The sequence below is a fragment of the Felis catus genome, chromosome D3, assembly GCF_018350175.1.
Source record: "Felis catus isolate Fca126 chromosome D3, F.catus_Fca126_mat1.0, whole genome shotgun sequence".
Lineage (NCBI taxonomy): Eukaryota > Metazoa > Chordata > Mammalia > Carnivora > Felidae > Felis > Felis catus.
Window position 1 is genome coordinate 40,817,750 of NC_058379.1, and position 17,696 is coordinate 40,835,445.

Sequence of the window (17,696 nt, forward strand, 5' to 3'; positions counted from 1 at the left end):
TTTTTCACCTGCTCAGTTTGATGTCTATAGATCACCTGTTCCATCAAATTCATGGAATGGCTCCTAATTTTAATATTCCAAGTTTTAATCATTGGTACAAATCCCATGGGTGGCTGGGAGGGGATGATGGGTGGGAGTGAGGGAGGAGCACATCCCCAATCATGTTTTTCTTCTATCATTTCGTTTGTATTGAGATAGAATAGTTGGAAATTCTGGAACTATGACTTATCTCCCATTGTCCCTAAGGCTGGTTTATTAATCATTTATTTCATGGTCCTCTAAATGTATCCTGCTCATTCCCACTGCTATATCATCATCCATATTTCTCCTGTTTCTCTCTTCTCCACCAAGCCAGGGTTGAAAAGCCCAGCTCAACCTACCTCTCTAACTTTTTAATCTGACCGGCCCCTGAATTAAGTGCAGTTGTTTCCAACAGAGAAAACAGAGGGATTTTATTCATTTATTCAACTAATATTTATTGAGAATCTGTTATGTGCTAGGCACTGGTGTAGGTGCTTGGAATATGCTGGTAAATATCATAGATAAAGTTCCCTGCCCTTGGTTCTGTTTTAGTAGTTAACATATATTGATCAGTTGTACCAGACAGCATACTAAGATATTTTGTTATATGCAATAATCATGTAATGCTCTCCCAAAGCTTATAAAATAGGTGTCTTTTATCTGTGCTGTGCCTATGAGGAAACATTTTTTGATAGGTTAAATAATGAGACAACACCACATAGAGTGGTAGAACAGGGACTTGTAAATTGGTCTCTCTAATTCTAAGCCATACTCTATTTTTTTTTAATTTTTTCAAAATGTTTATTTATTTTTGAGAGAGAGAGAGAGAGAGAGAGAGAGCAAGTGGGGGAAAGCAGAGAGACAGGGAGACACAGCACATAATCCAAATCAGGCTCTAGGCTCCCAGCTGTCAGCCTAGACCGCAACATGGGGCTCGAACTCACGAACTGTTGAGATCATGACCTGAGCCAAAGTCAGATGCTTAACTGACTGAGCTACCCAGCTGCCCCCTAAGTCATATTCTAAAACAGGAGTCAGTATTTTCTATGAAGGACTCCTATAATTATGATTTGTGAACTACCTGTAATTTGTAAATTGTAAATACTTTAGGGTTGTAAATACTTTAGGCTTTGTAGGTCATATGGTCTTTGTCACAACGACTCAACTCTACCTTTGTAACACAAAGTAGTCATAGACAGTAGGTAAATAAATGAGCATGGCTGCCTTCCAATTAAACCTTACTTATGAACATTGAAATTTGAATTCCCTGTAACTTTTCACACATCACAAAATATTCTTCTTTTGATTTTATCTTGATCATTTAAACAATTGAAATTTATTTTTCTAGTGGTGCAAACAGGAGACAGTCCAGATCTGGCTCACAGATTTGCCAAACCCTGACCTAATCCCAGCTTTCTTTGTAACTGTTATCTCTACTCCTAAGGCAGCTTCGGAGCCAGCCTGGCTCTCCAGACAGTAAGGTCTGATTGAGTTGTTTCACTTTTTGATCTCAGTGGGATACCATCATATACAAGTGGGGCAGATGTAACCTGTGCTTCAAAGGGAAGTTGTTTCACTATTGGTTAGGGGTTGCCTGGGAACACACAAATTCAAGGCAATATCATGTCTTGCTTGAGAGCACAGGTTCTAACAGCCCTCCAGTGTAAATCCTGGCTCTGCAGGGTGAACATGGGCAGTTTCTTGGCCTCCCTATGCTTCTGTTTCCTCATCTATAAGACAGAGAGATGATAATAGCACTTACCTGATTGAGCTATTATGAGGTTTGAGGTAATAGCTATTTAACGTTTGGAACACTACTTGGCACAAGTTGAACTCGATACATTTTAGCTTGCATTTTCAAATTAATTCTAAGACGTTTTAGGAAGAGAGATGAAATTGGAGAGAAATTTTAGAGTTTGAATTTCAATTTCACACATAGTACGAAACCTGGACATTAGCTGTATGTTATTTTTGTGAACTTCTGCATTCTCATCTGCAAGAGAGGAAAAAAATATCTATGCCATGGGGCTTTTGCAAGGAACAGATGACATGTCAAATGTAAAGTGCCTGGCATGGTAACTGTCCATAGAGTCATTATTTTCCCAAGTCCTTTCTTTTGAGAAAAGAGAAAATAAAACCTGGGAGGGTTTATGATGCAGGAATTTACTTAATCAGTGAATAAGTTATTGCTAAGAAAAATATTTTTAAAGTCATATTATTGTGAACTTTTCAGTTTGACATTTCTTGTAATATTTTTTTTATACAGATAGTTAAACTGAAGCAACTTGCTGGAAAACTGTATTTTTATGAGTAATTGATATGGCTGTTTGAACAGTACAGCAGTTCAGTTTTAAATGAACTAGGAATCTAAAAAGTACATATATTGTGCTAAGTAGTTAAGTATAAGCTAAATGTGGTATTAATTTATATGCTATGTGAGGTATTAAACCTGATCCTTTAAATTCTATTCATTGCAATAATAAAAACAAACATTTAGCTTATCTGACCAATGAAGCAAGAATTTCCACACCTAGAATTTCCATTTCACATAGTAATATGTGGGAATGTGCTTTGTACTTCTTTAGAAGACTTAATCTTTTGCCCAAATAAACCATTTGATCAGTGTTTGTTGTAACTGCTTGTTAAAATGCTTGCGTCTCTCTGATGAGAAAAAACAAGTTAACCAATGTTTGTTTTTGTCGTACCCAGTTGCTGTGACCCCTTATGGTTATGCGTCCAAGTTTGAGATCCACTTTGATGACAAGTTTGATGTGTCTTTTGGGAGAGAGGGCGAGACGATGAGTCTAGGCTGCCGTGTAGTTATCACTCCTGAAATTAAGCATTTCCAGCCAGAGATCCAGTGGTACAGAAATGGTGAGACTCTGTGATGAATTCTCATTTAGATTCTTATTCACAGAATAAGGCTTGGCACCAGAGCATGAGTGTCCACAAGACTGCAGGCCTGTTTATCAGAGCTGGCAGAATATGGACATTAGGAGGCATAACCTATTGGATGTTGAAAAAAAAAATTCATACATGTATCAAAGTAGCAGAACTTTTATAATCTATTTGTGGAGATTATAATTTCTTATCACCAAGTAACGTGGAAAAGATTATGAAAAATGTATTTTTGTAAATTAGTTATATATTCGTTTTGTAAGTTAATTTTAGTTGGTAAAATAAAGGGAAGTCCATTGCAGTTCAGTTGAACTATGGAGCATGACTACTGACCCTTGGGCGTGGTGGGCAGCAAGCAGCGTAGTCACCAAGCAGTTGGCCTGAACTTCAGTTGTGCAGATAGGCATCTGGGGCATTATGGAGCATCTGGGTCCAGACTGAAGCCGGTAATGGCAACAGCAGTATTTTTTTTTTTAATTTTTTTTTTCAACGTTTATTTATTTTTGGGACAGAGAGAGACAGAGCATGAAGGGGGGAGGGGCAGAGAGAGAGGGAGACACAGAATCAGAAACAGGCTCCAGGCTCTGAGCCATCAGCCCAGAGCCCGACGCGGGGCTCGAACTCACAGACTGCGAGATCGTGACCTGGCTGAAGTCGGACGCTTAACCGACTGCGCCACCCAGGCGCCCCAGCAACAGCAGTATTAACAGTGAACATGGCCCTAGAGAAGAGGAGGGACTCCATGTGGGGGCAGCATGGGAACCTACAGTGGGAGATGCCAGGCTGTTCTTCCTTCCCCAGAGCTCGCTTCTATGGGATCTGCACAAATACTAATTTACTAGGCTAGCATCAGGACAGGAACTATCAGCAACTAGGCAGTGAACTTTGTCAGTAAAATTACAAAATAAAAGCATGTATATAGACATCGCACTTAAGCATACAAAACAGTTGTTGGAGATCTTCAGTTTAGAATCTCTGGTTTTGAAAAACATTATAACACTGCATGGCAAATATTCAGAGGCTTAGAAATATAAATTAAATTTAAAGATGGTCACATTCAATGAAAAAGAACACTATTTTCATATGAAACTTTGGATGAAGCAATTATTAACAAGGAAGATAATTTTAAAATTAATTTTCCTTATAATTGAAGATGCAGTGATAGAATGCATAAGTAGACATTTGATTTATGTACAAATCATTTTCCGTCTCTTGTATAACCTCTACAAGTTACAGCACATGTTAGAGAAACTATTAAGATGTAATTATGTAAATTTACATTAAAAATTAAATTCAGACTTATGTGAAACTGATTTATATGAAGAATAAAATATTTTTTCAAAGTTTATTGCTTTATTTTGAGAGAAAGAGAGAGTGCAAGCAGGGAAGGGGCAGAGAGACAGGGAGAGAGAATCCCAACCAAGCTCTGTGCTGTTAATGCAGAGCCAACACGGGGCTCGATCTCACGAACCATGAGAACGTGACCTGAGCTGAGATCAAGAGTTGGACACTTAACTGACTGAGCCACCCAGACACCCCAAGAATCAAATTCTTTTAGAAATTTTGTTCCTTAAGAATCAATAGTTCTAGAGTACTAAAATTTATATTTTGAAATAATTTATCAGAAAGTTAACCCAATGTTAACTTTATAAGAATATGGCTATATATAACTATGTAATATCTGAATAGCTGCAATAATAGTTGCATCAGCAGAAAGATCCTTCTCAAAATTAAAACTTAATCAGCTCATTTGTGATCTTGCATTTGCCAAGAGTGACTGATGTTGCTTTCAAGTATATTGATTTAAAATAACGCTGCCTGGGTGGCTCAGTCGGTTAAGCATCTGACTTCAGCTCAGGTCATGATCTCACTGTTTGTGGGTTTGAGCCCTGCATTGGGCTCTGTGCTGACAGCTCAGAGTCTGGAGACTGCTTCGGATTCTGTGTCTCCCTCTCTCTCTGCCCCTCCTCCATTCGTGGTCTGTCTCTCTCTCTTTCTCTCAAAAATAAAATAAACATTTACAAAATATTTAAAAACAAATAGATAAATAAAATAAAGTTGCTAAAAGTACATATCTGATGACCTAATAACTGAATTTGTAGAAAAGCAAGCCAGAAATATCTTATTATCAATCAAGATATTACATTGATAAATATTTTTGTGTATAAAATTATGGCATAAAAATATTATTTTTTGTATTTTGGGTTACCCCAATTATATTTTATATGCAATAAAGTTGTTTTAGAGAAAAAAAACCTCATATTTTAGTACCTCTAACTGTATTTTTTTCTCTGCTTTTTTTTTAATTTTAGAGAGCATGTGAGTAGGGAGCGGGGAAGAGGGAGAGAGAGAGAGAGAGAGAGAGAGAGAGAAAGAGAGAGAATTTCAAGCAGGCTCCATGTTCAGTGTGGACCCCAACATGGGGCTTGATCTCATGACCCTGGGATCATGACCTGAGCTGAAATTAAGAGTTGGACACTCAACCAACTAAGCTACCCAGGTCCCTGTTTTCTCTGCGTTTTAGACAGGGGGATTGTAATTTCATTTTGCACTGGACCCTGCAGATTATGTATCTGGCCCTGGTCCCCTCACTTCTGATCTAGTATTTTCACCAATATTAGCATGGCAGAATGGCCCAAAGCCCTAGAGACTTCTACTAATTGTCAGATCTCTTTCAATATAGAAGAGGCAGAGAGAGAGAGAGAGAGAGAGAGAGAGAGAGAGAGAGAAGGTGGAAGAGAATGAAGGAGAGAAAAAGAAGGGAGCAATGGAGGAAAAAAATCACTTAATTTTCTTACTTTTAAAAAAAATTTCTAGGAGCACCTGTTTCTCCATCAAAATGGGTACAAACACACTGGAGTGGAGATAGAGCAACGCTGACGTTTTCTCATCTCAACAAAGAAGATGAAGGCCTCTACACGATCCGTGTGCGAATGGGAGAATATTATGAACAATATAGCGCTTATGTCTTTGTTCGCGGTAAGACCTAGCAAAAAGCAGAACACCCAAGCATGTTTAAAACACTGAGACCAAATCCATCTATCCAAACATGTTTTTTGTAATGATGAAAGAGCCATTTGCAAATTCTTCCAGTATGCATGGCATAAGATTATTAACTTCCAGTGAAATTAGACCTAGTAGAAAAAGGTTAACCCTCAGGCACCAACCCCAAGGTAACTTGTTCCCAGACTGTGTTAATATCTCTGATGTCATTACTTTCTTCAGCTTCAGTGAGCTACCAGTGCAGGTCTCTATAGGTGTTCATTGGAGATAATCCATCCTAATGATCTAAAAAGCCGTTTCAGTTTATGGGAGCTGCAACAAAAGAGGGATGTGCTACTTGGGGACTTACTCTTTAATATCTATTTCAGAGAGCAAATTTATCATTTCACTCCAGCCCCCTTCTTTATACTTTCAGCTTTAATGAACTAGGAAACAAGGTGCTACAATTTAATCTTTAAAAAAATTTTTTAATGTTTATTTATTTTTGAGACAATGAGAGACAGAGCATGAGTGGGGGAAGGGCAGAGAGAGAGGGGGAGACACAGAATCCGAAGCAGGCTCCAGGCTCTGAGCTGTCAGCACAGAGCCTGACATGGGGCTTGAACCCACAAAGATCACGAGATCATGACCTGAGCCAAAGACGCCAAAGACTGAGCCACCCAGGCACCCCTACAATTTAATCTTGAAGGCAAACTAGAATTGTGATTTTAGGAGTCTTTATTTCTTCAGCTGTGTTTTAAATGGATTGGCTATATACAAGTGGGAATGTGATTTGTATGGGATCCCAGTGCATTTGGAAGACCATTGACAGTTCCAGGTTACAGGAGCAGTGTTCTGTGTTCTCTTCTGTGATGGTTAGTCAGGTGTGGCCACAAGAGGAGACACAGGAGAGGATCCAGAAAACGAAGTTTATTGCACCCACAGGTCCTAGAGACAGGAGGTACTGCACACCACACAGGGCCACATGGGGGAAAATCAGCATTGGTTGGCCAGGAAGAAGGGGTAGGAAGGAGGGGAGAGCTTAGACCATGGCTTTTATTGGAGTTTCTGTGGGAAAGACAAGGCGAGGCAGGGCAGGATAAACAGTTTAGGATTGGCTAGTTTGAATAATTTGGGTGGACTCTAAACTATAGGCATGGTCCGTACTGGCCTGCTACCAGGCCCTGGGATGATTAAGGCAGGGGAATATTGCTTCCTGGGGTGCACAGACCAGATAGAGAATGTGTGGCTCTGAATGGGTCAGTTTGCATATTAAAGGCATGCTCTGGCTGAGCCCATTCTATCCAAGAATTGGCTAGCCCTGGGAGGGGCAGCATCTCCCCAGTCAGAAAGGCTTTTAAGGTGTCAGAACATCATAATATACAGAAAACTAAAATATAAACAATACAGGAGACTTACTATATTTTTAAAAAAATCTCTCATGCACTAAATAGAATCATAAACTCACAGGAATTTTGATCAAGATGGAACTTTAGAGGTCAGGTGTCCTTAAGTGGGATCCACAGACTCCCAAAGGGTCTATGATTAGAATTGTATTTTGGGGTGTCTGGGTGGCTCAGTTGGTTAAGCATCCTGCTTCAGCTCAGGTCATGATCTCACGGCTCATTAGTTCGAGCCCCGCATCAGGCTTTGTGCTGACAGCTCAGAGCCTGGAGCGTGGCTTCAGAGTCTGTGTCTCCTCACTCTGCCCCTCCCCTGCTTATGCTGTGTCTCTCTGTCTCTCAAAAATAAATAAACATAAAAAAATTTTTTTAAGAATTATATTTCAATATATTTAGTTTCTTTGGTAATCTCATGTCTTTTATTTTATGCATTTGAAAGCAATATTCTGAAAAGAGGCTTCTAGACTTTCTTTGCCAGTCTGCCAAAGGAGTCTATGGCACAAAAAAGTTTGGATTCCCATTCTGGTCCACCCCTTTAATTTTAAGATGCAGAAACTGAGGTTCAGAAAAACAAAGTGATTTACCAGTAGACTCACAGTTAGTTAAAAGCAGCAGTGGACATAGGATACAGGTCTTCGGAAGCCTAACCCAGGATTTCAATTAGGGTATAGGCTAAGCTGCTGAAATGATACGAAAAGGTTAATTTCTCTTGTATGTCTGTCAACTCAGGAGTAGAGGTATGGTTCAGAATCCCAGGTCCTGTCTCCATTGGTGTTCCACTGCCCCCGTGGTGTTATCCCATGCTCCCATCCCAGACTATGGGAAGGGAAAGGAAGTGGAGGGGGAGATGCAGAGTTGCACACATCCCTTCTGCATGGCCACTTAGCCATAGGCACACATTTCACTGTGAGGGAAGCTAGGCGTCATGTATCCACTTGGGCAGCCATGTTTCTTGCTAAAGCTGGGGCATCTGGGAAACACAAAGAATGGATAATGGGGATGGTTAACAGCCTGTACACACCAGTAGTGAACAGTAACGATTGTTGAATTCTGCCATGGGATCAACAACCGATAAAGATACAGGAATATCTACATCACCTGAAAATGTGTCAGACTTTCTCCTACACAAAAATGCTACAGGAAAAGTCCAGTATCACTGAGGGAAGACAGATGCTAGCCTCTGGATCAATTGCAGTGAAAACAGACACACTGAAACTCATCAGCAAGTAAGTTTGTTCAGCCAAACCACCTGGATAAACCTGGCTAGACAAGGACTGAATAAGCGAAGTCTTTTCCTTTGCTCTCAGTTGTCTTACCCAAACAGAGAGTATCTCTTGGTGACTCAAAAAAACCTTAGTTATGCCTCGATGATTCTTTCAACGTTTATTTATTTTTGGGACAGAGAGAGACAGAGCATGAACGGGGGAGGGGCAGAGAGAGAGGGAGACACAGAATCGGAAACAGGCTCCAGGCTCTGAGCCATCAGCCCAGAGCTCGACGCGGGGCTCGAACTCATGGACCGCGAGATCGTGACCTGGCTGAAGTCGGACGCTTAACCGACTGTGCCACCCAGGCGCCCCTATGCCTCGATGATTCTTTATTGAACTTTTTCTGGGACATAGCCTAGGGGTTTTTTCAGTGCCATTTCTCAGTGCCTATAACCAGAATTGTGGCTCCCTGCCAGATTTAGGCCAGACAAATGTGATGCAACATAACACAGTATTTGGATTTGGCTTCTATACAGAACCTGTTTTGTGAGGGAATGTCATGCCCATCCCAAGAATGGCATAGTCCAAGAAATGTTATAAATATGCTGAAAAATGGCTCCTGAAAGGCCTACCATCTGATAGGCTCTGTTATATATAATGGATATTCAGCAAACTAAACTGCTCTATCAACTCAGGGATTACTGGTTGTTACATTATGGGCCTTTAGCAAAAGGACATGGGTAGAGGTGACCAGCTGTCCCCATCCAAATGAGCAGCTTTCCAGCCTTCCTCTTCTGCCATTTAAGCCTATTAACCTCAGCATCTCTACCCCCTTCCAGCTCTGCTCTAACTTCACCATCAGCCGGCTCTGCCCCCATCCAGTGCTCTCAAAGCCTGAAAGGAAAGAAGTTTCTCCCCACCAAAGCGCTTGCTTTTAAGCACCAGGATTTAGTTAATTCTACACTAAGTTAGTCACTTACACCAGAGAAGTTGCCCAGAAACACTTTCCTACAGGTTCATGGGGCAAAAAATAGAATATCCAAAACCAAAGTGACTTTAGCTCTTCTCAGGTAATGCAAACCTATCAAATTCAGAAGTGCACAGATATCTCTGCCTTCTTATCAAATATTTTAGTAATTCATAAGAGTTACAGAAGTGTAGCTCATTGTAAAAAAAAAAAGGATTTATTCAGTCAACAGGAGTGTTTTGCCTGAGTTGAGTGGTCTGACATGTCTCAGCCTCCTCTCCTATTAACTCCAGTTATGAAAAGGTTGGCTGGAGTTCAGGAGAAATTGGCAATGTGGACCCCCACCTCCAGGAACTCCACCTCTCATCTTAATCTCACTTAAAAGGCTATTAACTGATTATTTTCATTCCCCTTGCTCTCCTAAAAACATCCCTGATTCACTATGTGAGCTATGCCTGAAGACACTGCTGAGGACACCCACTGTCAGAGGATCCTGTTTCATAAACAGTCACTGCCGTCTCTTTCCTGTATAATCCTGGACTTTTACTAAACTCAGATAAACTCCACTCAGATGTGGGTATTGCATCAGAGTTCCTTTCGCAAGTGTCTTCAGTCTGGGAACAAACATTTGATTAAAAGGAATGTTTTCCTTTATCTTCCAAAATGGTAGTGCCCAGCAGAGGAGTGGGTAAAGTTTTTTATTCTTTTGTGGATGCATCGAGAAGGTGACAGAAGGGACTCTTTGTTCCCCTTTGGAGTGGCTCATGTTTCTGAGTAATATTGTACAAGAGATATCTTAAGAACAGACTTTCTGACTCGGCTCACCTTAGACTTTTCTGATAGCAATTCCTGACATCTCCATACTTATTTTCCTTTAGAACATTTTGGGTAGGCAAAGGCCATAAAGCAAAGGTCACGGGTCCTTTTGAGAGCCCTTACTAACATAATGTTCTTTGTGCTGATGATGAAAACACACATCATCATGTTGGTAAGCAAATTATAAGGTTGAAGCTTGCTCTACTTGAGCCAAAGATGTAGCCACTATAAATGTGGTAGGAAATGTATGCACTAAGTCTTGGATTGCCAGACTGTGATGGAGCTTATCTGAGAGGGTTAATGAGATCCTTCTGTGTCTCCACAGATGCTGATGCAGAGATTGAAGGAGCCCCAGCTGCTCCCTTAGACGTGATGTGCTTGGATGCCAACAAAGATTATATCATCATCTCTTGGAAACAGCCAGCTGTGGATGGAGGGAGTCCTATTCTGGGATATTTTATTGATAAGTTAGTACTTAGTCTGTTTTCTTTTCTGGTCTCCTCTCCCTCTTTCTCTGTCTCTCTGTCTCCCTCTCTTTCTCTCTTTTTCTCTCTCTCACAAATACACACACACACACATACACACACACACACACACCTATCTATTGACCTAAATCCCAAAGACAATTTTTGAATCTGACTACTAATGCAAATCACTAATTTGGCAAGAATGCTATGAATTTATAGACATTCTGGAGACCACTTTGGAAATAGCTGGTGTCCATTATATTTAATGTCCATATTCCTAATTTGTTAGTAATTGTAAAATATTAAGTAATTTAAACAATAATGCTTTAGGAATACTAACAAAATCCTATTTACATTACAGGATGTGGTTTCAAATTAGACAAAGAAATAACAAATATCAATAGTATTAAATCATATTCTTTCTATAACTTTTTGTTGTTCACATTCTCTAAAACTTAGAACTTCTGATATTTATAGCAATTGGGTCTTACACATTAATTATACAGTGAGTTTGGTCAATATAGACAACAAATTTAGATTATCAACCTAAATACATTATTATCTGACTTAGTTTCTATTCAAATAGTTGTTCCAATTTTCTTTCCAATTTTCAGTAATAGAATCTAATTGTAGAAACCACTAGGGACAGATAATCTGTGCCACTGTGGTACAATAGGTTTGTCCTAAGGTGTATTAAACCTAATATTTATAGTAATAAGTAAATATATGCTTATTGGGGCACCTGGGTGGCTCAGTTGGTTGAGCAGCTGACTTTAGCTCAGGTCATAATCTTGCAGTTCATGGGTTCAAGCCCCATATTGAGCTCTGTGCTGACAGCTCAGAGCCTGGAGCCTGCTTCAGATTCTGTGTCTCCCTTTCTCTTTGCCCCTCCCTCACTCATGTTCTGTCTCTCTCTCAAGAATAAATAAACATTAAAAATTCAGTATAAAATATATATATATATATATATATATATATATATATATATATATATATATGCATGCCTATTGGGCTCAATACCATGCAGAGAAATATTTATAATAAATAATACACTATTTAACCCATACTAAATTCTTCCACATTGTTTTGTCATTTAGTGATGATGAACTGTTAAGTTTTAGGTAGATTCTTTTTCATTTTTACAGACTGCCTTATTGTCTTTGGCAGATTTCCAAGGGATTTGCAAACTTCATCAGTGAAAGACCAGCAACAATTAGTAGCATATTTTGCTTAGTCATCATGAAAATAACCATATTGTGGCTTGTATTTATTAAAATTGGTTACGTTCATGGCACTGTTCTAAACACATCACATATATTAACCATTAACCTATAACCACCATTTGAAAGGTAGACACTCTTATTACAAGTAGGAAACAGTAGCTGGCCCAAAGCCACATACTCATGAGAAAACACTAAGTTGCCTAAAGTCACACTAGAATTCAAATATCAGCCTGGCCATATGTTGGTGTCCTTTCTGCTCCAACATGCTGTAGGCATCTCCAGAGCAGCTACTGCCCACCTTTCTTTCTGCCCACATGAGGGTTGGGAAACACACTCTACTATCACTGGGTCACCATGACAGCATCTGCATAGGGAGAGAGAGAGAATCTCTGGAGACAGAGGGAGTTTGAAGAATTGTCCTAGGCCTCTTGGCTCCCTCCCAAACCCTACCCATAGCAGCTCCAGAATTTCTGCAAAGGCAAGATTTAAGGGTGAAAGGCAGGGATTTAAGCCATATTTGACAGCACTTTACATAAGGGTGAGGAAAATGTCTATTGTCTATATCAAAAACTGGAAGGGTGAGGCTGAGGAAGTGAAGAGAAACTTCCCACCCTGACCAACTTTGCACTGCCATTAGAACTCCCTCCCCCATCAGAATTATTTGGGAATTAGATGTTTTAATGTTTTTATTTATTTTTGAGACAGAGAGAGACAGAGCATGAGCAGGGGAGGGGCAGAGAGAGAGGGAGACACAGAATCTGAAACAGCCTCCAGGCTCTGAGCTGTCAGCACAGAGCCCGACGTGGGGCTTGAACTCACAGACCGTGAAGTCATGACCTGGCTGAAGTTGGACACTCAACCGACTGAGCCACCCAGGCGCCCCGGGAATTAGATGTTTTAGACATAGACCATTTTGGGGAAGTGACATAAACTAAAAGTTCTGTGTTCTCATAAAAGCTGATGAGTTACTTAATCCTAGTGCTGTATAATTTAATCACATGCTGAGCCCCTAGCCCCGTCTATCAGGCCAATAGCATGATATGAACTACTCCACCCCAGACACCAACTGCAATAAAAGCACCCAGTTAGAAATCAGAGGTTCTAAGCACTTAATCTTTCCCTGCCAGTGGGCCTGGGAATTTCCCTGCATCTCATCAATCTCATCTGTTAAGAAACAAGTATATTATAATACTCTCTTCACCCTTCTACCTACACAGCATATAATGATCATTAAGTAGGCTTTTTCCAAGGGTGCCTGGCTACTCGGTAGAGCAGGCAACTCTTGATCTCAGGCTCATGAGTTTGAGCCCCACATTGGGTGTGGAGATTACCTAAGAAAAAAAAAGTGAGCTCTTTCCAAACTACAGTATAAACAGGTACATTTAAGGTGTTAACTTCCTCAAACAAAATTTTTATTTTTAAAAGAAAATGTGTAAAGAAGACAAAGAAAGAAGTCACCAACAATGGAATTAAAGACGTCAGCCAGGGAGATGTCTGGGGGATCCTCCCTCTTAGTCTCTCCAATGTCGAGAGTGTACATACCTGCCTGCTGCTTCTGCTTTTTCTTCCCAAAGTTCCTCTGCCTAGCATACAAGGCCCTCAGCTGCTAGTTTTCAGGGAATTTAAAGGAAGTATATGTGTTTAGGAAGGATCTGAGGCTTCTTTCTTATTAAAGAAGACACATTGCAATTAAGTGGAACCGAGTGCATGCAGTTAAATAACTACTGAACCACACCCGAGCTGGATATTTTATAGGGAGATCTGAAGCAATTGGGTGGGTTTGCAGCTTTGGAGCTATTAATTTAGTCAGACTTCTTTTAATTCTTATTGATCACTCTTTTTCCCCATAGGTGTGAGGTGGGCACAGATAGCTGGTCTCAATGCAATGACACACCTGTGAAGTTTGCTCGTTTTCCAGTCACTGGGTTGATAGAAGGTCGTTCTTACATATTCCGAGTTCGAGCTGTGAATAAAACTGGAATAGGTCTACCATCTAGAGTTTCTGAGCCCGTGGCTGCTCTGGATCCAGCTGAGAAAGCTAGACTGAAAAGTAAGCATTTTTCAATTTTCAGGATCTTCTTAAACCTTTTTTAAATATATTTATAACTATAGTACAGCTCATTGCGAGGTCATTCCTCCCCCTTCCACTAGAGGGAGAAGAGAATAGGAAATCCTTTATGGGTTAGAAAATCCTAGAGGAAAAAAACAAAAACAATTTGTTTTCTTGACTCATTCATTCACTAAGAGCTTTATTTTTTTATTTTTTAAAAAATAATTTATTTATGTTTAAATTTAAATCCAAGTTAGTTATCATATAGTGCAACAATGATTTCAGGAGTAGATTCCTTAATGCCCCTTACCCATTTAGCCCATCCCCCCCCCCCCCCACACACACACAATCCCTCCAGCAACCTCTGTTCTCTATATTTAAGAGTTAAGAGCTTTATTTCTTATTTTGATTCAAAAAACTTCTCCTTATTAAATTGAGTTCTGATCATTCTGTTTGAAATGAAATATGATGATCAAGAGCCTGGGAAGCATTTTTATTCATTTTATTAGCACACTCCAAATATGTTTTTCCTTTAATTCTTAAAATTATAAGATGGTCACATCTTTTGATGGTCACAATGGGAAAGGGAGGTCGTTATTGGCATCTAGTGGGTAGATGCCAGGGATGCTTCTTAACCTAGAATTTGCCCCCTAGAGCATTAATATCTCCACCGTGAGTTTCTTTATATCAAAGGAAAAACACATTTACAACATATCTGATCTATACTTGAGTTTCCATATCAGACCATCAAAAATAATCTTTTCATATATTTAAACTCCAAGTCTCAATGTCAAAACCATGGTATATGAATTATGCTCTGCATTTGTTTCATGGGAACCCATATGCATCCTCAATAATAGAAACCACAAAATGATATTTTAAAAAACTGTTCGAGGGGCACCTGGGTGGCTCAGTCGGTTGAGCATCTGACCTTGGCTCAGGTCATGATCTCACGGTCCATGAGTTTGAGCCCACGTTGGGCTCTGTGCTGACAGCTCAGAGCCTGGAGCTTGCTTCAGATTCTGTGTCTCCCTCTCTCTCTACCTCTCCCCTGCTCATGCTCTCTCTCTCTCTCTCAAAAATAAATAAACATTTAAAAAAATAAAAATAAATCATTGGATATTAACACTTCAGTCTATAACAGATTTTTCAACCTTGGCCCTATAGACAGTCTAGGCCAGATAATTCTTTGTTATAGGGGGATGTCCTGTTCATTGTAGGATGTTGAGAAGCATCCCTGACATCTACCCACTAGATACCAATAACGACCTCCCTTCCCCATTGTGACCATCAAAATTGTCCCCAGACATTACCAAATGTCCCTGAGGTGCAAAATCACCCCAGTTGAGGACTGCTAGTCTATGTCCTATTTGCAGTGTTTTTTGTTTGTTTGTTTGTTTGTTTGTTTGTTTGTTTTGTTTTTGCCTTAGGTAGATGTATGGCGTCACAAAAAGCTAAGCTCCAGAAAAAGTCTGGAGACTTTTTCTAATCAGGCTCCTTGATTGCCCTCTAATTACTTTTCACTTACTATCTGACTTCCCTCCCTCTTTCCTAATTCCATCTCATTCTTTCATTTACTCTATTTTTTAAATAAATTCCAATGAGAGTAAGATTCGTTTGAATTGAAAATAGGTTATCTTATGTATTACCTTTCTGTTTCTGTACAAACTATGCTGAAAAGTCTGGTGATAAAGCAGGAGTTGAACCATTCTCTCTGATATTTGTGGGAACACAGAAGTGAATTTCCTCTTCAATGAATGAATGAATGAATGAATGAATGAAATGGATTTAAATGCATTTTACTCTTTTCCTGCCCATCTCACCCATTTTTCTTACTCCAGATCTAAGCTGGTTTCCTTCATAAATAACACTTGTCAAAATACAACGGAAAGAAATCGCTTTCATTGAACTGTACTGCAGGATTCATTTCATTCACTTTCATTTCATTGTACTGCAGGATTAGCCCCCCTCTCCTCTTTGAGCTTCATTATTGCAGATAAATAACTACTGGGCTTACAATTGTTCCAGAAACGTTTCCCCCAAATACATGCTATCTCTTAAGAAGACATGAGGGAACCTACATGTTTCCAGAGGTCTATATTGAATAGTAAACAAACACAGGTTATTTACCTTGCTTGCAAAAGTACATTTCCAGAAATATTGACTCCAACTAGTCAGGTTCTGTGCTCTAGCAGATTGTGAGTCCCTTGAAGACGTAACACCATATATGTGCTCAGTAAGATTCATTATGAAAATACCTAAGCAAACTAGTAACAAACTCAATTCTGACTAATATGGCCAGTTTGTGAATACAGTTGAAACTGCATTTAAGAATTTCGTGATTTTTACATTTATCTATGTTTAGGTCGCCCTTCAGCACCCTGGACTGGACAGATCATTGTCACTGAAGAAGAACCTTCAGGTAAAACTCGGTTTTCCCCAGATATTATTGCCCATGTTTTACCATGTGGTTTATCCTTTATTGTGAAGGGTACAGTGCATATTATTTAAGATGTTTAGAGAGGACATTCTGAAATATTTGGATACCGTAAAGGAATTTATATTTTCAGAGAATCACTGTTTTAAAAAAAGGTTTATTGAGGTACAGTTGACATATAGTAAATTGATATCTGTAAAATGTACAATTTGATAAATTCTACATGTGTATATTCCTGTGAAACTGTCACCATGATCAAAATAATGAACATATGCATCACCCCTAAAATTTTCTCAGGCCCCTTTGTAATTTCTTTCTCATACCTCTTCCCCATCTCCAGGCCATCACTGATCTGCTTTCTGTCACTATAGTTTGCATTGTCCAAACTTTTAGATGAATGAATCATACTCATTTTTATCTTATTTTCCTCACTGAGCATAATTGCTTTAAGATTTATTCATGTTGATGTATATATCAGTTCATTTCAATTTTTTCATCCATTTACTGTCAAAAATTTCTATGAATATCCTTGTTAAGTGTTTGTAGGGACATATGCTTTCATTTTTCTTGGGTGAATACCTAGGAGTTGAATGGATAGGTCATATGGTAGGTGTGTTTAATTTTTAAAGAAACTGCCAACTGTTTCCAAGATGCTTATACCACCTTGCATTCCAATCAGCAGTATGTGAGTTCCAGTTGTCCACGTTATCACCAGTAGTGGTATTTTATAGTGGGTGCATCGTGGTTTTAATTTACATTTTCCTAATAATGTTGGGCATCTTTTTTTTTTTTTTTTTACATTTATTTCTTTTTGAGAAACAGAGTGAGACAAAGCGTGAGCAGGGGAGGGGCAGAGAGAGAAGGAGACACAGAATTTGAAGCAGGCTCCAGGCTCTGAGCAAGAGGTCAGCATAGAGCCTGATGCGGGGCTCGAACCCACAAACTGTGAGACATGACCTGAGCCAAAGTCAGACGCTCAACCGACTGAGCCACCCAGGAGCCCCAATGTTGGGCATCTTTTTATGTATATATTGCCATTTTTGCAATATATGCAAAAATGCTTGAATCTTTGGCAAATCAAGTTTACTCAGATATTTTTCATGCTTTGTTTTCTAGAAATGTTACATTAGCTCTTCGATTTTAATCTATGCTCCATTTCAAATCATTTTTTTCTATATTGTGTGAAGTAAGAACCCAAATTGTTATTCTTATTATCCTTATCAT

General features: G+C 39.4%; 1 protein-coding gene and 1 long non-coding RNA gene across 4 annotated transcripts in view; one reads left to right on the top strand and one right to left on the bottom strand.

Moving 5' to 3' along the window:
- The window catches only part of MYOM1 (myomesin 1), a 157,600-nt gene that overhangs the window by 63,934 nt on the left and 75,970 nt on the right, over positions 1 to 17,696 (top strand). For all 3 annotated transcript variants that reach the window (XM_045041627.1, XM_045041626.1, XM_045041628.1), the window contains 5 exons: positions 2,731 to 2,895; positions 5,737 to 5,898; positions 10,621 to 10,762; positions 13,836 to 14,035; positions 16,401 to 16,457. In XM_045041627.1, the coding sequence (XP_044897562.1) occupies positions 2,731 to 2,895; positions 5,737 to 5,898; positions 10,621 to 10,762; positions 13,836 to 14,035; positions 16,401 to 16,457 (726 nt within the window). The remainder of the gene's footprint in view (positions 1 to 2,730; positions 2,896 to 5,736; positions 5,899 to 10,620; positions 10,763 to 13,835; positions 14,036 to 16,400; positions 16,458 to 17,696) is intronic.
- Positions 2,307 to 5,847, bottom strand: LOC123381188. The gene is made up of 2 exons (XR_006587908.1): positions 5,718 to 5,847; positions 2,307 to 3,027 (listed from the first exon to the last, which is right to left on the bottom strand). It is a non-coding gene; the product is annotated as an uncharacterized LOC123381188 (long non-coding RNA).